The 24,464-nt window shown below is 48.7% G+C and overlaps 1 protein-coding gene across 1 annotated transcript in view; it reads right to left on the bottom strand.

Moving 5' to 3' along the window:
- SLC1A3 (solute carrier family 1 member 3) overlaps nt 1-24,464 on the bottom strand; it is a 67,592-nt gene that overhangs the window by 5,381 nt on the left and 37,747 nt on the right. The window contains exons 4-7 of the mRNA XM_036410501.2: nt 9,327-9,531; nt 6,519-6,561; nt 3,543-3,835; nt 463-696 (exon numbers count right to left, since the gene is read on the bottom strand). Coding sequence (XP_036266394.1) covers nt 463-696; nt 3,543-3,835; nt 6,519-6,561; nt 9,327-9,531 — 775 coding nt within the window. The remainder of the gene's footprint in view (nt 1-462; nt 697-3,542; nt 3,836-6,518; nt 6,562-9,326; nt 9,532-24,464) is intronic.

The raw sequence follows: 24,464 nt of genomic DNA, 5'->3' as shown, positions 1-24,464 counted from the left end.
GCCTGAAGGTGCGGACCGGGCCTGAGGGTGTGGTATTTCGGACACAGAGTTCCTTCCTGTTCAAGGAACCGAGTCAGCACCCACATACTTAGGGGAGCCTGGTCAGGAACAGGGGGGTCCTCTTAGTGGAGGACCTGGCAACTCTCCCGCTTCTGGGCCCTCTGTGAGGCCTCATCTGTCATCATTTCCCATCGCCACAGCCTGTGCCAGGTGATGCCATCTCTCCCTCAGGCCAGCTCTACAGGAAGGAGAGTCCATTCCCTTTGGTGCCCCCACAGGGATACACCCAGCCATTCCTTGAATCCCAAAGTAGGTCTGGCTAGCATCCGGAGTGAAAAAGCCAATTCCTACGCCTGGAGGTTTGAACCTGCCCACCCCACCAGGTCTTCCTCCACCCGAACCCAGGATTCTGGCTCCCAGTCCAGCCCGAGGTGCGTTTTCTGCCGGGAGCGGGCCGCTCACCTGGAGGAGGTGCCCAGCGCCGTGATGAGCGCCTGCAGCAGCCCCCCGATGAACACCCACGGGTTTTTCCGCGTCACCAGGAAGTAGAGCAGCGGCAGCACGATGACGGCATGGATGAGCAGGCCGATGATGACCGTCACGGTGTACATGGCCAGCTGGCCGCCGATCACGCCCATGTCCTCCATCTCCACTATTTTGCCTGCAATCAGGAAGAGGATGCCCAGGGGGGCATACCTGCGCGGGGACACGGGACAGTGGGAGTCTGATCGCCAACGGGCCGCGCTGGCCCTGGGAGAAACCGAACTGCCTTCTTTTCTCTTTCAGACATAAATTTAAATATGAACACTGCGGGATCAGGCCTCCCTCTCACTCAGAACTTCTCTAGGGCCGTGGTCGGCAAACCGCGGCTCGCGATCCACAGGCGGCTCTTTGGCCCCTTGAGTGTGGCTCTTCCACAAAATACCACGGCCTGGGCAAGTCTATGTTGAAGAAGTGGCGTTAGAAGAAGTTTAGGTTTAAAAAATGTGGCTCTCCAAAGAAATGTCAATCGTTGTCCTGTTGGTATTTAGCTCTGTTGGCTAATGAGTTTGCCGACCACTGGGTAACATGGGTGAGAAAAGACCAGGTTTGGTTACCCGCCTCTTTTTTTCCAGATAATTCTCACTACCCCTGGGTCCCTTTTCGGGTCCTCAGATGCCATCCATGCCCCTGCTCAGTGCTCGGAACCACCATAATCCACCCTGACCCAGCCTTTAGGACCCCTTCCCCCCGCAGAGCCCAGGCCCTAAGCGACAGCAAGAGGCCCATTGGTGCCTGTCAGTGTGTTAGATCTGCAGTCAGCACTCTCATTCAAGGACGCTTTTTTTTATGTCTTCCCACATTCCACATGACACACTATCACTTCATATTCGGCTTCAACTCCTGGACGCAAATGTCTCCTAAGAGGAGATGCCGATACTGTGCAAACGGAAAACCAGTACCACTTGCTACAGGTAGAAGGCAACCACACACTAAACTCCGAGCTGCTGGAATTAATAACGTGCCTGTCTCCGCCACCGCCAGGTGACAGGTGTTCTCATTAAGTAATTATTAACCACAGGCGGCGGCTGCCCTGGGGATCTTTCCCCGGAGACCCAGTGGGAATGGACGGCCGAGACAAAGAATGGCTTGTCCGTGTGGGAGCAGCCCGGGGCCTAAAGGACCCGCAGCCCGGCATTCTGCTCCCTCCGACGTGGGCCGCCAAGGACAACCAAACTCCCATTCCCGAACCTAGAGGCAGGGGCTCCGAGGAGAGGGGGCTGCTGGGAAGTGGGGGAAACTCGTTTCTGATGGAAGCATACAATGCTGCCTTTAGAAGCCCGTTAGAAACACAGGCCAGGGAATGACAGGACAACCTGCCTGCAGAAATGTCGAATAACTCAACGCTGAGTGTGCAGGCAAAATGCACAGCTAGGAACGGGCCTTGAATGGGCTTCTTTCATAAAAGAGGTGAAAGGTGCAGGCGTTTTAATAACACGAAGATAAATGGCCACTGCCAGCCCTGCCGGGATCTCAAAGGAGGGCCCCTGGGATTTCATTTGGGGGCTCCTGTGGAGACACCATTCTGATCGCTCTTTGTGCCCACGTTTTCATTTCCATCTTGTGGAAACTCCTGGGAAATGAACGTCCCTGGGGCTCCGGTGCCACAAAGACCAAGAATATTTCTCGTCATGTTGGGGAGTGTTTGTCTTAGAAACGGACGGCTTCCTGCCTCAGGTGCCAAGCGGGGCTTTGGATTGAAAATAAAGGTTACGCCAGTCAAAGGGTTCCTCCCCGCTGGAGAGAATTTACTCTTCAAGGTCAATGTTCCTTTTTGGAGGAAGCCTTCTCCTTTGTCCCTTGCTCTCATCTTCATTTGAAGGACGTTTGTTATAGGCTGTGGCTTGGCATTCTATACGACTGCCCAGGAGTGCCCCAGGCATCAGCAGGCACTGCATTTCTTTCTCAGCGCTCAAATAGAGGCAGTTTTTCTGGTGGTCTAGGGCAGTGGTCGGCAAACTCATCAGTCCACAGAGCCAAATATCAACAGGACAATGATTGAAATTTCTTTGGAGAGCCACATTTTTTAAACTTAAAATTATTCTAATGCCACTTCTTCAAAATAGACTCGCCCGGGCCGTGGTATTTTGTGGAAGAGCCACACTCAAGGGGCCAAAGAGCCGCATGTGGCTCACAAGTCACAGTTTGCCGACCACGGGTCTAGGGGCTTCTATGTTTGTTTCTCTGCTACTGGGAATGCTCTTCCCCTGGCACCTGGCATGGCTGTCTTCCTAGGTCACTCCGGGAAAAGGTCACCTCCTCAGAGGCCTTTTCAAGGCAAATTTGATGCCTCCTCCCCTGTCACTTTTTAATCACATCACATAAAACAAAACCTGCTGTTTTATTTTTTATTCACGGCACCTGTGACTGAAGCATATGGTTGATTTATTTGTTTATCTTCTGTCTCCCTTAAAAGAATGCATGATCCAGGATATTCCTACAGGTTTTCTTCATGGCTGTATCCACAGTGCCTGGCATGATTTGCTTGGCATATAGTAGACACTCGATAACTATGCCTTACAGGGATAGCTAAGGAGATTTTAAATTGAGGAGTGAGAGAGGGATCCCATCAGCACGGGATAAAGTTGACACCTTTCAAAAACTGGGAAGCAAATTGATTAAAAGAGGCCTACAGATGGGCTCAGGACCACTACACGCCCAGAAAAATCACTGATTTGCCCGGCGGGTGTAGCTTAGTGGTTGAACGTAGATCAGGAGATCATGGTATGACTCCTGGTCTGGGCCCATGCCCAGGTTGTGGGCTCGCTACCCAGTGGGAGGTGTGCAAGAGGCAGCCGATCAATGATTCCCTCTCATCATTGATGCTTCTATCTTCCTTTCCAGAAAAAAAACAAAAAAAAACAGTCATTGCTTTTCTTGTGCTTATCAGAATGAGATCATTGCAATGGCCACCCTGCCTGATGGCATCTTCCTCAGTCAGAACCCATGCTGATGGCAACACGCACCTTGACATCGCATATACCGCAAGAGGAAATACGTACCACATTATCACTGCCACCAGCCTCATGATGGCCTCATTGAGAGAGTCAAAGAAGTCCTTCAGGGCTTGTCCCTGCTCCTTCATGTTTCCGATCACAAAGCCAAAGCACATGGAGAAGACGACCAGGCCCAGGGCATTGACCCCGTTCACAGAGCCTGGCACGGGGATCATCTCCTCTGTGATCTTGGAAAGCGTCTCCATGGCGTCCGACACGTTGTTGATCACGGCACCCAGGAGTGTTTCGTTAGACGCAGCGGGCACTTTAATGCTTCTCTTCTCATAGTTGGTTTTAAACTTAAAAGGAAAAGGCACAGCAGGGATTAAAGGTGCTATTTTTTCTTCTTTATACTTTCCTGTTGTCCAATTTTTATATTATATATATTACCGTGCATTCAAATAATAGTGTTATAATAGAAAGTATCTGTTGCCTGGCTGGTGTGGCTCAGTGGTTGACTGTGGACCTATGAACCAGGAGGTCGCGGTTCAATCCCTGGTTAGGGTACATGCCTGGGTTGTGAGCTTGTTCCCCAGTGTGGGGCATGCAGGAGGCAGCTGATCAATGGTTCTCTCTCACCAATAATGTTTCTATTTCTCTCTCCCTCTTCCTTCCTCTCTGAAATCAATAAAAATATTTTTAAAAGAAAGTATCTATCATCTATCTATCTAATCTCTGACAAACCTCTACTACTTCCTCAGCACACACTCACACACACACATACACATAATAAATCATAATAGGAAAGACATATCTGGTTGGAGATGTTTGACTAAATATACATATGTGCTTTTGCTTTATTCAGAAACCCTAATAAAATGAGTATAACAGCTTTAAAAAAAACACCCCGTAAACACAAATATTCACAATACTGTATCCCTTTACTGTCCACGGGTTCATGCTATGGGATTATGGACACATCATCAACATCCTTTTGCTCATGTTCCACAGCTGTGCAGCAGGGATAGCTAACCATGCTGGTTCTACCTCGCAGGGTTGGTATGATGATCAAATGAAATAGAATATATGAGAGCATCATGTACATTTTAAATGAGTGGCGGCTAATGGTGCTCAATAACAGTGTCCTTCAGCGACTGGACTCAGTTGGAGATTTCAGGGGGTATTAAAAATTTTAAATCTCCAAACAAGTCTTAAGCATCCCTGAGAGTATCAATTCTTGAGAATAGGTGCTCGATTAATAGTTGAGCCCACTTCTCAAGTCCATAGTGGTATTTCTGCTTTTATTCAGAAAGTGGTCTTTCCCCAGAGATTCTACATAAATATTTCAGACAGGGGATGCCAAGTATATTACTAAATAAAATGTATTACCAACTAAAGCCCCCATCCCTCTATGGTTTTAATGCGAGCAGAATTCCTGGCCTTCATGTTGGTGAAGAAATGGTAGCCACAGGCAATTTCTGACCTAAGACCAGAAACAGATCTGGGAAAATACATTTGCTTCCCCTTCAAAAAACTGTAAATGGAACCCAAAACCAAGTGCAAGAAATCTACACGAGTCACCAGCACTTTCCTAGTGCTGCCAGAAACCAGCATTTTTTATGTCCCCCAGTGCCAGCTGACTAACTAGAAGAGCCAGCCCCAGAGTACTGGGTTTGGCTGGTCAGATTAAAAAGAGCTTTTTATTCATGGTTACAGTTGTTTTTGAATAAAAGAAGTTAGATTTTGGCCTTTTAGGCTTTTTGTTAGAATTTTGCAGTGTGTGCATGTATTACCTATTAAAAATAGTCAATAGAATTTTTAAAAAGGGTGGAAAAAACAAAGGGTGGCTTATAAGTGTAAAACTTGGTCCTCCATGAAATTGGGAGCTTGTTTTGTTTGCTTACCAATCCTAAGCAGAGAGGTTAGGGAATTATAACGAGGGTAAAATGACACCATCTGGAAAAACGTTTGGGAACTATTATTGAACCCAGAAAGTCTAATTATTTTCCTTTTCATATCTGGGCAACAAAGCCTTTTTTATTCAAGCGAGGTTAGAATGAACTTTATGAAGTGTAGCCCCTAATAGTAAATACTAGAGGCCTGGTGCATGAAATTCATGCAACAGTAGGCTTCCCCTCACCCAGCTGCTGGGCCGCTTCCCTCTGGCACCAGGGACCTGGGCTTCCCTAGAAGCCCTAGCTTCATCTGGAAGGATGTCCAGTCTCATTAGCATATTACACTTTTATTATTAAGATATTTGTATTCAAAACACATAGGGCCCAGAGTTGCTTGGATATCTGAGGCTGAAAGGAACTGGAGCTCACTATAGCCTCCAGGGGGGATGCTCCTTCCTCGGAAGCAGATGGTTGGAGCAGAAAGATGACAGAATGTGGAGTCCATACAGTGGGTTTGAATCTGGGGCTGTCATTTACTACTTGTGAGACCTTGTGTCCGTCATACATACAATGCCTGGGTCATCCTAGATGGGCTGCCTCACCAGTGAAATGAAGACAATGACATCCATCACACATATGAGGCGTTCAGTTCATAAAGATTCCGTTTCTTTCTGATATGGTTACTCCTTTAGAATCCATAAGCCTTTAGCAGACTTTTTTTTTTTTAATGGCCCAATGATTTAAAAAAAATCAAATTCAGAAACTTGAATAATCTCCCTAACCTTTAAAACAGCTTGTAAATGAATTTCATATTGGAGTTTGCCTGCTTGGTGGGCTTCTGTGTGTGGGATGTGGGGGTGGGAAGAGGGAGGGAGTGTCCTGATTGGCCTTCTTATAAATAACAGAGGCTCAATAAGCTCTTTGTATGTAAGACACGGAGTATTTGGCAACTAATAAGCATTTGGAGTAAGGTAAGACCCACCCCTGCTTCCTAAATTCATTAGAAAGCTCCAGTACGTTCCCATCTGGTTAAGAAATTGTTTCTTCTTGTAGAGATTTGGACAAAAATAAAATAAGAAAGAGGGCCCGCTATGTTGGTGTGCCAGAGAGGAATTACTAAGGTAATTAGCAGCTGTAGAGTGTTTACCTGTTTAAAGCAGGCTTCCACCAGGTTTGGAGGGAACATATTCCTGCAAAGAAAATAACAGTCATTGGAAAAATTTTTCCAAATAATAAGTTAACGCCTTAAATACGCTTTCATTCTGCCTAAGGGAAAAACTGCATGGAGCAAAGCGGCAAATGGAAAAGGAGAAAGATTTTGGTGGGTTTTATGATTTAAAATGCGACTTATAATCATCCCTAAGTGTAGCCCACGTAGTTCCTATTTTTCAGGGAAGTCCCAAACTTAAGTCACCTGTCCTCTTGTCAGACAATGGGGTCCTTCGTTCAGACATTATATCATCAAAACCCTGTTCCTTGGAAGAATCAAAGTGAGAATGGAAATGCCTTTTGTCAAAGTATTCTGGTTCATCGCAGTTATTATTCAGTAATGGCCGTTCTGGTATGGTGCCCTGTCATGGTCAGACTGTGGAATTTTGTTCTCTAAGAGTTCCTCCTAGAGGTCCTCTGGGGGATGGGACGTTGACACTGAATTGCTGGCGCTTCTGAGGCTCCTCTGTTGACTAATGGGAGTAAGGACCACAACATTTGACCTTGAGGCCTCTGTGGTAAGATCTGTCACTTCCTCCGAGCAGTGTTTGAATTTATGGCGGGGAGAAGATAAGGAGCAATACACTAGCGGAGGAGTCTCTAACCAGATGCGTGACCTTGGCCAAGTCCTGGCATCCGTTTAGGTCTCAGAGACTCATCTGTTAAAGAGGAAATTGGCTTAAACTATAAGAGCTCCAAGGTTGAAGACCGTGGGGGAAGGAGACAGGGCCTGCCTGGGCAGTTGTAGAGTCTGAGACTGTAACAGTTGAACGCTGTCAAAGTCATATTTGAAGGTTATAAATTCTTATCCTTTTCTTCCTTCTGCCTAGACCATCCTGTTTCCTATCCCTTCCCATCGACACTCTATGGCTCTGCTTCTACACACCTCAAGAGAAATGGGAGTTCAGGAGATTGAAGGATGAATGTTTAAGCCACGTGATTGGGTGGGGACAGGTTAGTCACATAGTTACCACTGCAGCCAGGAAGGGCAGAACATATGGTACTCTGATGGACCAACCAGATTGGGAATAACAAGATCCCAACAGTTCAAACAAGGAATAGAAATTGTACTGAAAGAGAATATATAAAATACTTCTAATTCAAACTACCTGAGGATAAATAGTTATGGGGGGAAAATGGTGACAAGCCTTAATTAACTGTATGAACTAAATAAGAGATAGCAATTGGGTGACAACTTGATATGAAATGTTATAGGGTAGCTAGTTATCTTCAGATTTTTGCAATTAACTCCCTGAATTAACTTTCAAGAAGAGGTCCAGTGGGGCTGAGTCACGCTTACATACAGATGGTACAAAGTCACCCATAGTAGGAATTGAGAAGTATGGCCGAAGAGGCCCTTTGTTCCCCAGCTCTCTGTTGAATCTGCCTGTCCCAGATCTGGTTGCTGAGTTGGCATATGAAATAAAATCTGTAGGAGTTTTTTTTTTTCAGATGATCAATTGGGATCCCCATTGGGCTGGTATCTAGGATTGGTAAACCAGTTACTTTGCCAATAAGTTTGTAAGGAAGGGAGGAAACGACTAAGTTTGGGGTCGACAGTCTGGGTGGGGCTACACGGTAAGTGGGGGATGCTAAGCAGGTGGGAATGTAGAGGCCTGTGCTGGGATACCTTCCTTTCGCCCTTCTAGATCCACTCTCCATGCTGCTCTGTGCCCTGGGAGGCTGACCCGGGACCACAGCACATGAGCTTTCTTGCCTATGGCTTCCTGTTGGGTTTGTCCAGGGGCACTCTGAAAGATCCGAGTAGGAAAGAGAGAAGTGGATGTTCATGTTCTTCCAGCTCTCTCTCTACCAGGTCGAGCAGCAGCTCCCTCCCTTCAAAATTGCCACAGCTCTTCCTGAGTCCCAGGAACACTCCTGCCCTTATCCCTGACTTGAGGTAGAACCAAAACAGCTTCCTATCCCTGGTGCCACACCATCCCTCTTAAGTTCCCTTAACTCTGCCTGCACCAGTGCAAGCCCTTTTCAATGATCCTTTTGAAAAATGACATTTGCTTCCTGCCAGGACCTGATGGATGCAAGGGCAGAGAGAGCAAGCAGAGGGCTCCAGGATTAAACTTTGACATATATGTCATAGTCCCATGTAAGACCAACTCGATCACCAAGTTTGTTTCAATATTAGATACGATTCAGTGATAATCAGTGTGTGGTTAGTGCATAAAACAATGCTAAAGAAGTCATCCTTTAACCTTTTATTACTGCTTGGCCAACTCCTTTCTCATAAACAGTACCAAAAAAAGACCTTGAAATAGGAATGACTAGATGATCGCTAAAGTCCCTTTTGGAAAGAAATGGTTATGTGTAATGAATGATAATAATGACAATATAGATCTCAGGTTCTGAATTAGAAGAGTCCAATAAATAGGCTACACTAGAATAAAAGCCTTAAAAAGCTAGATTTGAGAAAAGTACAGTAAGTAAAGAATTATTAACATTCCAGGGGAGCTGCAGGGTTGAGAGGGGACTGAGCGATCAGATTTAAATCCTAAAAGCAGGGCTCTCAAAATCCCTCTCTGTCCGCTCCTTGCTCTTCTTACCTCTTCCTCCTAAGACTGAACCTGGAGCCTAATTTTAAGTTCTGTTAGAACGAAGCAAAGATGTGACCATTTTAAGCCCAGCAAGGCGGGTTCATTTAGACCCCTCTTTCAGGGCTTGATTAGCTCCCCCAGATAAGAGGGACTGGGAGGTCAGAACGGACCGGAGGGGATGGGCTCGGAGGACGCACCTGATCAGGTCCAGGAAGGCGTCTGCAGCCGTCACCTGTATGACCTTGCCTTCCCGGTGCATGTTCTCCTTTGTGCCCTTTCCCGGGTGGATGATGATGACCATGATGATGCCAATCACCACGGCGATGATGGTCGTAGTCATGTAATAGACGACAGCTCGCATTCCCATCTTCCCCGACGCCTTTCTATCCAGAGCCGCCATTCCTGGGGAAGGCAAACAGGAGATTCTCAGGAAGTCAGTACAGAGGATTCGCCAGCGAAAGCGGATGGGCACAGTATTTCCTTCTACACTTCCCTACACTCAACCCACTGGGCAATGAGATTCGAACATGCGAATTTGGCTCCAAATTCAATCTGGCATCTCAGGTGAAGGGGAAAGCCACAGAATGGCTAAGCACCAGCTGCTCCACAAACACACTATTAACTGTTCTCTGCCCCAAGAAGTTGATTTCACGTGTCTCTCGATTGATTTGAAAAAGCAATAAAATTCTTTCCTCAGTTACCACTATCATTGCACCAACCACCAGTAGTTGGAGAAGCTATGAGTGTGAACAGTAAGTAGTATGTTGTGTGTATGTGTGTGTTTGTGGATGAAGAGAGTCAAACATTTTCAGGCAGAATAATCTAAGCATATCTCAAATCCAAGCACTGTGGCGACTCACACAGATTAACTGCCATTAAATTATTATTATTATTTTTTTTTTTGCCGAAGCTGGTTTGGCTCAGTGGTAGAGCGTCGGTCTGCGGACTGAAAGGTCCCAGGTTCGATTCCGATCAAGGGCATGTACATTGGTTGCGGGCACATCCCCAGCAGGGGGTGTGCAAGAGGCAGCTGTTCGATGTTTCTCTCTCATCGACGTTTCTAGCTCTCTATCTCTCTCTCCCTTCCTTTCTGTAAAAAATCAATAAAGTATATTTTAAAAAAAATTATTATTATTATTTTTAATAATATATTTTTATTGATTTAAGAGAGGAGGGAAGAGGGAGAAATAGAAACATCAATGATGAGAGAGAATCACTGATCATCTGCCTTCTGCACGTCCCCTACTGGGAATTGACCCCGCAACCCAGGCATTTGCCCTTGACTGGAATCGAACCTGGGACCTTTCAGCCTACAACTGACACTCTACCTACTGAGCCAAATCAGCTAGGGTTCTTCAATTTGTGTTTAAAGTACAATTGAATTACAGTATAAGGCCTAAGTTTTCCAATTGCCTCTCTGCTGTTTCATTTCACCTAATCTATTCAAAACCCTCTTTTGGGCCCTCACCGGTTTAACTCAGTGGATAGAGCATTGGCCTTTGAACTGAAAGGTCCCAGGTTCGATTCCAATCAAGGGCACATGCCCGGGTTGTGGGCTCGATCCCCAGTGGGGGACTTGCAGGAGATAGCCGATCCAAGATTCTCTGTCATCATGGCTATCTCTCTCCCTCCCTCTTCCTTCCTCTCTGAAATCAATAATAAATAAATAAGTAAATAAATAAATAAATAAATAAGTTAATGAAGTATTTGGGTGGGATTCTCATTTTTCGGACCCTGCTTTCCATCACAGGCCTGGAGTATCTCATGTCATGTGAAACATTCTTCTCACTTTCAGGACGTGTTCACAGTCTACCTCAGGCAAGGTGTTATCTTAGGAGGCATGACTTTTAACATTTCTTGTCAAACGGATCACATCTTGATGCCTCTCTGGATGAAAAAACAATGCAAAAGACACAAAAATCTCAAAAGATAAGATTACGGGCTCTTTTGTTTCATTAGGTATTTTCTTCCTTCTCTTTTTCCCCATTACAACGGTAAAATCCACATATAGGCTAACCTAATTATAGCTCATTGTGCTATTTAAAATGGTATTTCTAGAAATACATGAAAAGGTTATATTATAATTAAATGATCAGTATCAGATGGCTAGCATTTAGGTAGTGACCTGTTCATACTAAAATAGTTAAGAGTTAGGTAAAGTATGAAAAAATCATGCCCATGGTTGCCAGCTAACTGGCTGGGTTGGCCCCCAAATCTTAATTCAATGGTAAAGAGCTTGTGCGGGAATTGAAGCCAGGAACTTCCGTTTATGATTTCATTTGTATTTGAATCATATCACTTATACGTTCCATAGTAAGCACTTGCTTAGCACCCAATAGAGTCTTATTTCTAACCGCAACCTATGAGGCAGATTAAAAGACAACTTGGTCACTCTCTGTTGCCTTAGTTTACACCGAGTGAAATGGAGGGAAACATGAACCCAGGTCTTATGTGACTGAGTTTACTGTACCCTCTGCCCCTGAAAAAACCAAATACAGCTCCCACGGGCCAGGAGGCCAACCCTGGCTTTAGTATGAACTTGGCTTCTTGGATGCTTGCCCTAGGGGTAAGTATCTATTTATTGGGATGACGCTACTTCCACACTTCAGCATTAAAATGAGCTAATCTGCCCTAACCAGTTTGGCTCAGTGGATAGAGCATCGGCCTATGGACTGCAGGGTCCCAGGTCCATTCTGGTCAAGGGGATGTACCTTGGTTGCAGGCACATCCCCAGTAAGGGGTGTGCAGGAGGCAGCTGATCGATGTTTCTCTCTCATTGATGTTTCTAACTCTCTATCCTTCTCCCTTCCTCTCTGTAAAAAATCAATAAAATCTATATATTTTAAAATGGGCTAATATGTTTTCAGAGTACCCCAGACCCCAGTTCATCCTCAGGTCTGAACCACAACTCAGACATCTCTTGACTTCCCTCTGCTTCCAATACTTCCTGTCAGGGGGGTCTCTCTCCTTCCCATCATTGGTTGAGCTCATCACCACTGAGGCCTGTGCGTCTTCGGCCAGCGAGTGGCACGGACACAGTAAGCTGCACCTCTCTGCCGGGAGTACCAGGCAGCAGCGTGTTCTTCCTCCGCGATGCGTTCTTTCCCTCCCGCCTTCGGCTCTGTGTACCGGTCCATCTCACACCATCTCTTCTCAGAGGCTCCTGCCCACCGCTTCCGACCTAGAGCTATTCCGAGAGCTGGGTATTGTAGGCCGAAGTCACTTTGAAAGGCAAATGGGTTCATATGTATTTGCCTTTTTATTGATGAAGACAGTCTTTTGGCAGTCAGTTCGGCACAATGTATGTACACCAAATTCATGGTTTTTTGAGGGCCGAGACGAGGTAAGTGTTTCGTAAATACATATGTGGAAGTCTGCAAGTCTATACTTTAAGTCAGATTTCTTTTGACATAATATTTTAGTATAGCTTCTAGGATAAATAAAGTGTGTATTCAGCCAAGTATTAAAGAATAATTCATAAATATAATAAAGAGCTAATATGCTAATTAGAACCGACAGCAGAACGACCATCCGGATGACCTTCAGATGAAGCTGGGGCTGCGAGGGCCGAGCCCCTTGCACGAATTTCGTGCACTGGGCCTCTAGTACATAAATAATGTCACGTTCCCAAGGCTCCGTTATTTGTATGGATTTTATTCTCCCTCTGCTAGGAACCTATGTCCTACACGTCAGTGTGTCTCGCTGTGTGCCCTCCAATGCTTCCTGCCCCTGGCTTTGAAACATGAAATCTGATGAAGGCGCCGTCTGTATTGAACCGTCTTTCTCCTCCTCACTGCGTTCCAGCACTCGTGCAGGGCCATCAGATCGGGCCCAGAAACAACGGGAGAGGGGGATGGCAGCTGCTGGTTCCTGAATATTGTTCTGTTTCCGTTTTTATTATATCTTAGATGCACGCCTTCTCCGCGGTGGGCTTCTCAAACACGCATCTGAAGAAAGCCGCCTGTGCTCAGCCCTCCTAGAATTTCAAGACAGGCAGACACACAGCAAGGGGCCCAAGAGTGAGCTCTGGCAAGTACCGTATTCACTTGAATATAAGGTGATGTCTTTTTTTTTTTTTTTCCTTTTAAATAAGAAAGTTGAACTCTAAAAATACAATAAGACACTTTACGGCTACAGATCGAAAACTGGGGTCTTGTGTCCTAAAGCAGCAGCCCAGTGCTGGAGCAAGTGCACACGGGACCCTCCGGAAGGTGAGTGAGCAAGAGGGCCCCAGTGCAGGGAGGGGCTGGGGGTGGGGTGGGCATGAAACAAATCCCATGGAATCTCTGTCTATAGCGTATTCTTCTTTTCACTGAAGTATCTCCTTCTGCACTCCTTATAGACTAGATTGTAAAATAATAAAGAAGTATAGTCCTATGATTCTATGCATCTGGTCTGGTACACAAGGCAAGTCTTTAAAAGTTAGGTTAGAAATTGTTGGGAATAGTGATTGCATCTCATCTCAATTTTGAACCACAATTTGTAAGCAGGTGATAACCACCGGGCTTAATCTAAAAGGCAGTATTTCAACTTACTTCCAGCCAATCGCTGGCAGTTTTATTTTTCAACCATCACATTCATGGCTGATGTAGCTATTTCCTTTTTAAAAATTTCTTTATTAAGGTATTTTAGAAGCACATTCTTTTTAAAAAAAAATTACATTACCGTGATAAAGGATTCAGGCTCCGAGGTTAGACTACTTGGGTATTGCTACTGGCCCTGGTACTGTATGACCTCTGTAAGCCTGTTTTGTGAAACGTTATTTAACGTGTGTGTGTGTGTGTGTGTGTGTATGGGTGCGTGCATGTGTGCGTGTGTGTGTATGTAGGAGTGTGGCCAGGTCACAGTGTAAATACATTTATATTTTATTTGTTGGTTCTGGTAAACAGAAAGAAAAGTTTGTGAACACTGATATGCACCCCATCCATTCATAGCAGAGGCTTTAAAAAGGAACCATGAGCACTGGTCTTTCTAGCATCTTCTCTTCCCATAACCTTGGGTGCTCAGCACACCCAAGAAGCCGCCTTCCTGCAGCTCACTCCTATAGATCAGCGCATGCGGATCTCTGTTATCTGGCCAGTTCACTGGAGCAGAGATTCTATAAATGTTGTAAGGGGGGGAAAAGTTTTGGGAAAGGTCCGCTTCCTGGAACTGTGGGTAATCGGTGATTCTTAGGGAGAGTTAAAACCATGTCCAGCCAAAACCGGTGTGGCTCAATGGATAGAGTGTCGGCTTGGGGACTGAAAGGTCCCGGGTTCGATTCCGGTCAAGGGCATATACCTTGGTTGCGGGCATATCCCCAGTAGGGGGTGTGCAATAGGCAGCTGATAGATGACTCTCTCTCATGGATGTTTCTAACTATCTCTCTCCCTCCCTCTACAAAATCAATAAAATATATTTTAAAAAAACACACACACACAAAAAAAACCCCATGTCCACAAGGGCTGAGAACGGTTCGGTGGCATTCACAGTCAATTAAACACAAATACTCTCACATTGTCCAAGGCTTCCTTCCTGCCGGGGCCGTTTTTAGCAGCACAGACCTGGCCATGTCACGGGCCTCTCACACCTCCTGTTTTAGGAGGTGGTATTGCCATGACCAGGGAGCCTCCTTACACACTCCCTGCTGGAGCTGGTCAGGCAAATGGTCAGTCAGACAAATTGATTTTTTAATCTGATCCTTCAAACGTGTCAACAAAAGCCTTCCCTCTCGCGCTGGTGTGGGCCAGTGAAAAGAAGGGGGTGGGGAGGTGAAGGGAAACGCTCTCTTCAGGAAGATGGTTCAATAAAAACATCAGGGAGCCGACAGTGGTATTCGTGGCAGAAAAAGTCCCATCCATCACCTTTTGTCCTTACTCTGGGAGGACCGAGCAGACGATCCCTTTCCCTGGCTACAGGCGCCCTTTGGAAATGAACTCCCCTACAGGGAGGCAGAGGGGAAGGGGGGAGCTGCCTGCCACCCAAAGTCAACCGCTGGCACCTCCAAAGCGAGGGACTTCGCCTTCACCTACGGGGGGGCCTGCTTCTCGGGGTAACCGGCTGTGGAGGCCCTCTGAGCGCCCGGCTTTGCTTTTACCCACACCAGCCTTCGTCCTTCAGACCTCATCAGCCCTACAGCCTTGCAACGGGCCCAGCGATCGGCTCAGCAGTGTTCCTGCCAGACAGCCCGCCCCAGGCCTTCCTCCTCCTTTCTCTTCCTCCTCCTTCCTCTTCCTCGCAGCCAGCTCCCAGGCCCCGCACAGGAGGCCAGCTCTGAGATGCCCTCCCGCAGGCCACAGCTGCCGCTGGCCCGCTGAGCGGTGATGCGATGCCCGGTGGCTGAGATGCCCACGGGCCCCTCACATTGGCCTGGCCTTCGCTCAGGGCATCGGAATGCGCTGCCAGGATGCTGTTGGGAAGGGAGCCGGGGCGGCTCGTCCTCTTTGTGTGCGCTCAGCGAAGCAAGAGGGAGAGGCTGCGGGCCCGGAGGAGCTGGCATCCCGATCGGCAACAGCTGCCAGCTCGGACCGGGTCCCTTTCTCTGGTTCCCCCATTGTCGCCCACACAAAGGAGGCACTGTCCTCCTGCCAGGACTCAGGAGCCCGGGGCCGCGGGGAACAGCAGCGAGAAGTGCGGCGTGGGCAGCGGGGCGAGGGGCCCGGCAGACCGGCTCCTGGTGGCACCTGGGCACCTGGCTCTGGACGGAGATGGGAAGGCACGCCCAGGAGAGCACCCTCCAGGGGACAGGGAGGCGGCTTCCTTACAGCAGGAAGAGCAAATTGCTGTGAATTAATGAAGGGAAGTTCTTGGAGGGCCAGGGACCTCACCCCACTTCCTTTCTCCCCCAAAGAACCACGATCTACAACCAGCCCCGGGAGGAGGGGTTTGCCATCTTGCCATCTCCTGAAGAGCCCCCGTGGCTTAGCACCGGATTCCTCGTTGTGGAAAAGGCCTTCATGTCCTGGTCCTGATGGACCCTAGGACGATGATGATGGAGAAAACATGTCCTGGCCGCAGGACGCTGAAGGGACCGGGCGCTCCCGCTGGGCCAACCTGCTCAGAGCTCAGCATTGGGCGCCAGGAGGGGCCTGCAGGACGTGGGCCAGGAGGGGGCGCCCGTTCTCCCCACGGAAGGACTGTCTCTCAAAGAAGGAAAACCTCCCAGCAACTCAAAGCAACATGTGGACATTAAAGACCCAGGAGGCCCGGCTAGAGTAGCTCAGTGGTTGCGTGCCGATCTATGAACCAGGAGAGGTCACGGTCAGGGCAAATGCCTGGGTTGCAGGCTTGATCCCTAGTAGGGGGTGCGCAGGAGACAACTGATTCTCTCGTGGATGTTTCTATCCCTCTTTCCCTCACCCCTGCTCTCTGAAATCAATAATAAAAAAATTTACACCCCCCCCCCCCCAATGCAGCCTGGCCCGGATTCCCAGAAGAGCTAAAGCAGAGATTCCTGAGGCCAAAGAAGGTGCACACACTGTGTGACCCTCTGTCTGCCTCCACCCCCAATTTTTTGCCACCAAAAGATCCTGGAAGCAGAACCAACCTGACAACTCTGAATGGACTGAATCTGAAATGGAGATATTTTTAAAAGACATATCACATATAATAAAACTCTATTATGCAAATCGAATGCATGGTGGAACGACCGGTTGCTATGATGCCCACTGACCACCAGGGGGGCTCAGCTTCTGCAGCAGGCCTAAACTGGCAGGTGGACATCACCCAAGGGTGCAGGCTGGGCCGAGGGACACTGCCCACCCCTCAAGTGCATGAATGTCGTGCACTGGGCCTCTCATTTCTCATATAAAAAGAGATAAGTGAGAATAAGATGTGCTCACCACAGCTATTTTCCAAATGAAATTCAAAAAGTATTTGTATAAAAGAATAAAAATTTAAAAATCTAAGTCCAAGTTTTGGCCAGTTAAGGGAGTGTGCAAAATTAAGCCTTTGAGGGAGGACAGAGTTGGAGTTGATCAGAGAAGGAAGAGAAGATTGTGGCGATGAGAGAGTTGAGACATTGGCAGAGAGGAGGAGAGAGGAAAGGGAAAGAGAAAGAGCAAGAGAGGGAGACTAAAGAGCAAGAGGTATGGGTGGAGAAAAAGCTCAGTAGGTACTTTTATCTCCGTTGGCATATTTACTGGGCTGTGGCCAGGAGCCCTCCTCCCTTTCAGTTCTGATTAGTTTTCTTAGTGTTTAAAAGTTCATCAGTTGTTCTTATCTAATCTCTAAAGGAATAGTTGCACCCAGACGGGGAGGTTACGGGCTCCCAGCCACCTGACCCAAACAATGAGCTCAGTATCGCTTCCCAGAGAGGAAAGGTCTGGGTACTCCCCCACCCCCCTCATCTCGGCCTCACTGGAGGTGAGAACTCTCCCGCTGGAACAGAAAAGGCTGCATTTTTGGCCCCGACATGGAATGGATTATTCCTGGCATAGCCCACCAGCAGTAGCGCAATGCTCATAGGTCTTTCCCTCCTATAGTCAGGAGTTATTTTCACATATTCTTTATCTTTGTAATATTTATATGCATAGTCTCTATGTGAGTCTCAGCTTCATATCCTGATTTTTATCGCCCCAGGGGTATTTAGGAATTCCCAAAAATTCTCCAAAGAAAATTAGGGGCAGTCCCTTACATCATACTTCACTTATCCTGAATATTCTTCACGGATCTAAGAGGGTGGCAGAGAAAGGATGTGGAAGTGGTGTTTGGTTGATGTGAGACTGATGTAGCATAGATTGGATTGGCAAGGTTATTCTTTAATTTGGAATCTATAGGTATAATGATGCAGCCACCAGCGTTTGAAAACTAGTGGGTGGGTACATTTGAGGAATATCTGGAACACTAAATGATAAGACAGAGAAAGAGAGCCCAGCTGGTGTGGCTCAGTGGTTGAGTGACACCTATGAACCACAAAGTCACAGTTCGATTCCCAGTCAGGCACATGCCCAGGTTTTGGGCTTGATCTCCAGTAGGATGTATACAGGAGGCAGCTGATCAATCAGTGATTCTCTCTTATCATTGAAGTTTCCATTTCTCTCTCCCTCTCCCTTCCCCTCTAAAATCAATTAAAAATATATTTTAAAATTAACTGCTTCTATAATTGATTTTTTCCACTTATTTATGCATCACTCTCCTTTTATTAAGGAACTTCTCAATGCTCTGGCCAAAGATATGATCATTAGGGCCCTCGTGTATTAGTGTAATAAGTAAGACTTAAAAACATATTAGTGTGAAACAGCCCTGAACAAATAAAATTGCTTGAAATTACACAGCAGAGTATTTGGAATGAAACTGGGAAGAAAGTAGGAATATTTGTCTCCCAAATGTGAAATGGTTAGGAGGTGGTTGAAATGACCTCAATAGTTCGCTTGGTTTGAACCCTGGCTCCCTCATGCATTAGCTTGGGCTGGTGCAGATAGGTGACCTCTCAGTAAATGAGAGACCATTAACAGTGTTTACTTTACAGGCTTGTTCTGAGGATTCAATGAATTCAACGTGTGATGCCTCAGAACACTATCTGGCACATATACATTCGCCAGGATGATGGTGATGTTTTAGTTTTGTAAATGATTCCTTTAGCTCTGCAGGGCTCCTTGGCACACCACTGTAAAGTGTGGGAACTCGGCAAGTGTAACTGGACCCTACACTGCCAGGCACCAGCTCCGCGCTTTATCTCACTTAACCCTCCCAAACCACCTGCAGGTGGGGCCCAACAGAGGCCAATCCCCACCGATAAGCCAGGAAACGGGGAGATTACACCGCTTGCCAGGGGTCACACGGCTAGTAACCGGCATTGCTGGCATCTGAACCCAAGTCTTCCCGCCTCCAGAACCGACTGTGTAAACTCTACACCTACTACCCCGGAGATTCTTGGTGAATTAAGTCTTCTTTGCGCTGGTCCTGGGTCAGCTGTTGATTTGCATTTCATCCACCTAATGGGGAATTCTCGCAAAAATCTGTTCAGTCCTTATTTGAAAGGGCCGCCACACTGGGAAAAAACAGTGCATGTGTGAGAAAGCAAAGCGAGGGTGAGAGTGGCCACTGTCAAAGCACTGGCTGCCAGGGCCGAGGGAGTCTGACATCTCATTGAGCTGGAGAGTCAGGACCTGCCAGCGTTATCCAGAGGCTGATACGCTCATGGAAAACCTAGCGAAGGAGAGAGAAAACTCAGCAACGGAGCACCACACGTCGGCAGCCCTTGGGTCACTCCTGGAACCCCCAGGGCTCTTGGGGAAGCCACGGCACCCATCCCCACATTCCCTGCGGAGCGTGGCCTTCAAACTTCCGCTCAGCCTACCCACGCTGGCACCCACCTTCGCCAAGCCTAGCTAGTCATTGTTGGGCAGCTTTGATTTCCTAAAAAGAACTGACATCAGGTTCCTTAGAACCCTCCTCCCCTGAGCTAACTGTTTGCTTCTGGAGGAACGCAGAGCAAGTCTGGTCCACATTCCCAGGGGGGCCTTGGGGTTCTTTTCTCCAGACTAGGTGCATCTCGTTTCTCCAACTGGCCCTCACCTGCCCTTACTTCCAGATGCTCACCAATTCAAATCCCTCCCCCTGCCTGCCAGTCAGTGCCCTGTGCTCGGTCCACACCTTCCTCCTCGGCTTCATTTCCTACTAAGCCCTGCCCTACTCTTCCAGGCAGGCTAGACCTTGAGTTTCCCCATCTCTGCATCGCTGCTTTTAAGGATTCCTCTGTCCTGTGGAAACTCTGCCACTAGTCCAGCCCCTGAATTCCCACAGCACTTCTCCTGTGCTTCTTGGCTTCACCGCCTGCTTCGTGTTGCAGTCATGTATGTGCCTGCCGGCCTCTCTCTTTAAACGTTCAGCTCCTTGAGGCGAGACCGGCAGTCTCTTCCCATCATTCTCCTCCACACTGGCTAGCCAACGGCCTGCCCCACACCGGAGTCCAATAAATGTGCCTTGGATTGGATCCAACACCCGCTCAGCAGCTACTCTGCTTTGTCAACGTTGCTCCTGAATTTTCTCGGAACTAAACAAACGACTCGCGATGCAGTGTGGCCGGTACAGTGAACTATCACTTCTACGGAGGAAGCACACGGCTGTATTTATTCTTGGCAGCCACCACATCCCACTGCTGGTTCCTAGTGAGCTTTTAGTCTCAGGAACTGCTGCCAAGCTCAGTTGCTCCCCATCCTGCAATTGCGAAATTGCCTTTTGAGTCTAAAAGCAGGAGCGAACGTCTGTGTCCTGCTCAGTTTCATCTTGTTGGTTTCTATCCAGCATCGCAGTCTATTGAAGTAATTTTTAATCATAATCATAGGCACGTGGTAGAAACTACCTTGGGGGAATTATGTCATGTAAAAACAGCATGTATAAGCGTTATAAGGAGCTAGGTCTTAAAGTTGTTGATTAAAAAAAAAGCGGGGGGAGGAGGGAGGAGGGGGGAGAACAGAACAGAATTTTTAAAAAATCCACCAGGTATTTCACCAGGCATCTTCCCAAGTTGACATGGTGACCAAATGTCTCTATTTTTAACAATTTGTCCCACGGCATTTTTAAAAAGTCCCGATTTTTAAAATGCCGAGGGACACGGGACAGATTGTTAGAAATCGGGACTGTCTCGCCCAAAGCAGGACATCTGGTCACCTTACCGTAAGCCCTCAATAGGTTCAAATGGTCAGCCAGTTGAAAAATCTACTTCGCTGTTTTATTAGGTTCTATTTTATTGTCAAAGGTATTACCGAAGACTCAAATATTTTCAGAATAATGAAAACAAACTGTATCAGGAATTCTACAGCAAAATGTCATTATAGGAAGTATTTAAAAAATAGAAAGAGGTTCCTCTTAGTCCATGGACTGGGAGCTCACCTGCATCCATTCAGCCCTCATCCTCAGGATGATGAGGTGAGGGTCGGGAGAATAAGATCCATGCCTTGTTAAAGCAGCCAGTGTGGGTGTACGCCTTTCTGGCCAGGCTCGTCTGCAGAGGCTCTGGCCAATGTCAGCAGCAGGAGCCTCCTCTGTGACGTAAGGGCTGGGGGCCCTGCCCAGCGGCTGGGGCTGCCCAGCAGGAGGTTCTGTCCCCTCCACCCCAGCCGCCCCAGGTGAGGAGGACAAAGTGGAAGCAAAGAAAGAAGAACCTGAGGAATCTGATGATGACATAGACTTTTGGTCTTTTTGACTAAACCTCTTTTGTAACACGTTCAATAAGAAGCTGAACTCTGGAAAAAAAAAAAAAGTAATGCCTTTAAATTCATCTTTCCTCCTTCCGCAATACCCTATCAGCTTATGGCTTTCCAGGTCCTAGTTCTTCAACTATAAAATACACATGATGGTCTCTATTTCTATATGCCCAGTGGCTTTCACAGTAGAGACTCAATAGATACTTGGAGAATAGAGGATGAATGACAAAGTCCACAGATTCAGCCGATGAGACTCATTAAGCAACTGTTCCCAACGCACATATCCATGGCTTCTTTATGTAACGTCTACAACTAGAGCTCATCACTGCCACTAGTGCTGGGATGCAAATACACTGAGTGGCCAGATTATTATGATCTCTTTATGCATAATAATCTGGCCATTCAGTGGATATCCTATATAATAAAAGGCTACTATGCAAATTGTCTCCTAAACCAGGAAGGCGTTCAACCAGCAGGCAGGCTGGCCAAACCACCCATGCATGAATTCATGCATCAGGCCTTAGGGAGGAGCAAGCTGGCGGAAAGGTGAACGGACAAGCAACACGACCCCTGAAACAAGCTACTGATCAGTACAGAGCCACCGCTTGGTCAAGGAAAATGCCATCTGCCGACCTGGCCAGGGAATCACACACAGGAGGTCACACACAGGGGGCCACACACAGGAGGTCACACACAGGGGTCACACACAGGAGGTCACACACAGGGGGTCACACACAGGAGGTCACACACAGGGGTCACACACAGGGGGTCACACACAGGAGGTCACACACAGGGGTCACACACAGCGGGTCACACACAGGAGGTCACACACAGGAGGTCACACACAGGGGGCCACACACAGGAGGTCACACACAGGGGATCACACACGGGGGGTCACACACAGGAGGTCACACACAGGGGTCACACACAGGGGTCACACACGGGGGGTCACACACAGGAGGTCACACACAGGGGTCACACACAGGGGTCACACACAGGGGGTCACACACAGGAGGTCACACAAAGGGGGTCACACACAGGAGGTCACACACAGGGGGTCACACACAGGGGTCACACACAGGGGATTACACACAGGGGTCACACACAGGAGGTCACACACGGGGTCACACACAGGGGGTCACACACAGGAGGTCACACACAGGGGTCACACACAGGGGTCACACACGGGGTCACACACAGGGGGTCACACACAGGGGTCATACACAGGGGTCACACGCGGGGTCACACACAGGGGGTCACACACAGGGGTCACACGCGGGGTCACCCACAGGGGGTCACCCACAGGGGGTCACACACAGGAGGTCACACACAGGGGGCCACACACAGGAGGTCACACACAGGGGTCACACACAGGGGGTCACACACAGGGGTCACCCACAGGGGGTCACACACAGGAGGTCACACACAGGAGGTCACACACAGGGGGTCACACACAGGAGGTCACACACAGGAGGTCACACACAGGAGGTCACACACAGGGGTCACACACGGGGTCACACACAGGGGGTCACACACAGGAGGTCACACACAGGAGGTCACACACGGGGTCACACACAGGAGGTCACACACAGGGGTCACACACGGGGTCACACACAGGGGGTCACACACAGGGGTCACACACAGGAGGTCACACACAAGGGGTCACACACAGGGGTCACACACGGGGTCACACACAGGAGGTCACACACAGGGGTCACACACGGGGTCACACACAGGGACCCACACCCCGGGAGCCGCCCCGGGAAGCAGCTGGCCAGTCGGCGCCCTGCCCGCGGGTCTCCCGAGCTGTGCCCGGTCTCCGTGGGCCCAGCTCCATCTTCGCCCGCCCTCACCCCGAGGCCGCGCCGTCCGGAGCCCTGAGCACCCCGTCCACCTGGGGGGGGGGTGTATTTTGCCCTCCGGGGCCCAGGAGCATTCCCGGGGACATTGCCTCCCGGGCCCTGATGCCCAGTCCCTCCCGGGAGGGCAGGAAGCATGTGACCCGCGTGTCGGTGCCGGGTGCGTCTCGGGTTCCTTTCCTGGAACTCGGCTCCTGGGCAGCTCTGGGACCTCGGGGGAGAAGGGGGAAGGGGGAGAGTCAGGGTGCATCTCGCTCTGTGTGTCACCGGACACCTGCCCCCGGTGCCCAGGTTGGAAAGAAACCAGCGAACACGCCCTGTTCTATTTCTAAGGGCTGCGCTCAGGCCCGGGCGGCGCGGTGCCCTCTCTCTCCTTGACGGCAGCGGGGCCAGCTGTTCGCTGCGGGTGACGGAGGGCCAAACCGGGACAGCTGATCTGCGGGCCGAGGGAGAGAGTGCGGAGTGAGGGTGTGTGAGTGTGTGTGTGCATGTGTGAATGTTGTGTGTGTGTGAATGTTGTTTGTGTGAGTGTGAGTGTGCGCGCATGTGTGAATGTTGTGTGTGTGTGTGCATGTGTGAATGTTGTTTGTGTGTGTGTGCATGTGTGAATGTTGTGTGTGTGTGAATGTTGTTTGTGTGAGTGTGTGTGCGTGTGAATGTTGTGTGTGTGTGCATGTGTGAATGTTGTGTGTGTGTGTGTGAATGTTGTTTGTGTGAGTGTGTGTGCGTGTGTGTGAGTGTGTGTGAGTGTGCACGCATGTGTGAATGTTGTGTGTGTGTGTGCATGTGTGAATGTTGTGTGTGTGTGTGTGTGTGCATGTGTGAATGTTGTGCGTGTGAATGTTGTTTGTGTAAGTGTGTGTGTGTGTGTGTGTGTGTGAGTGTGTGTGCGTGCATACCAGCTGGAGCTGGGGGTGCCAGAGCACATCTCTCCTCCCACCCGGAAATGCCCATCCGAGAAGCGAACTAGCTGGCACCCAGGCCCTCCCGTGCACCGAGTCGGCTGCGTTTTCAGGGCGCACGGCCCTGGGCAGAGCTTCATGCCGCGGCGTTAGCAGGCACCCCGGCAAACAGGAAGGGGAAGACTGGATCAGGGAATCTTTCCGGCAAACCATGGCAAAGCTCTCTCTGCCCAGACAAAGAGGGGGAAAAAAAAGTAAGCCAGCCGCCTCCATCAGCAGCAGGGCCAATATGTCTCTACGTCAGGAGTCCAAATGCTGGCTCTTCTGCTCTGATTCCGCCCAGGGAAGCCGGGGCACAGTCCCCGGAGCAGCTGGGTCACCTTGCAACCGGACTCTCCTCTGCTCTGCTCACCTCCCCGAAAAGTGCTGGGCAGGGTACCACAGGT

The sequence above is a fragment of the Pipistrellus kuhlii genome, unplaced genomic scaffold, assembly GCF_014108245.1.
Source record: "Pipistrellus kuhlii isolate mPipKuh1 unplaced genomic scaffold, mPipKuh1.p scaffold_m20_p_4, whole genome shotgun sequence".
Lineage (NCBI taxonomy): Eukaryota > Metazoa > Chordata > Mammalia > Chiroptera > Vespertilionidae > Pipistrellus > Pipistrellus kuhlii.
Note: the sequence above shows the minus strand (reverse complement) of the source record. Positions and strands in the feature narration are given on the sequence as shown.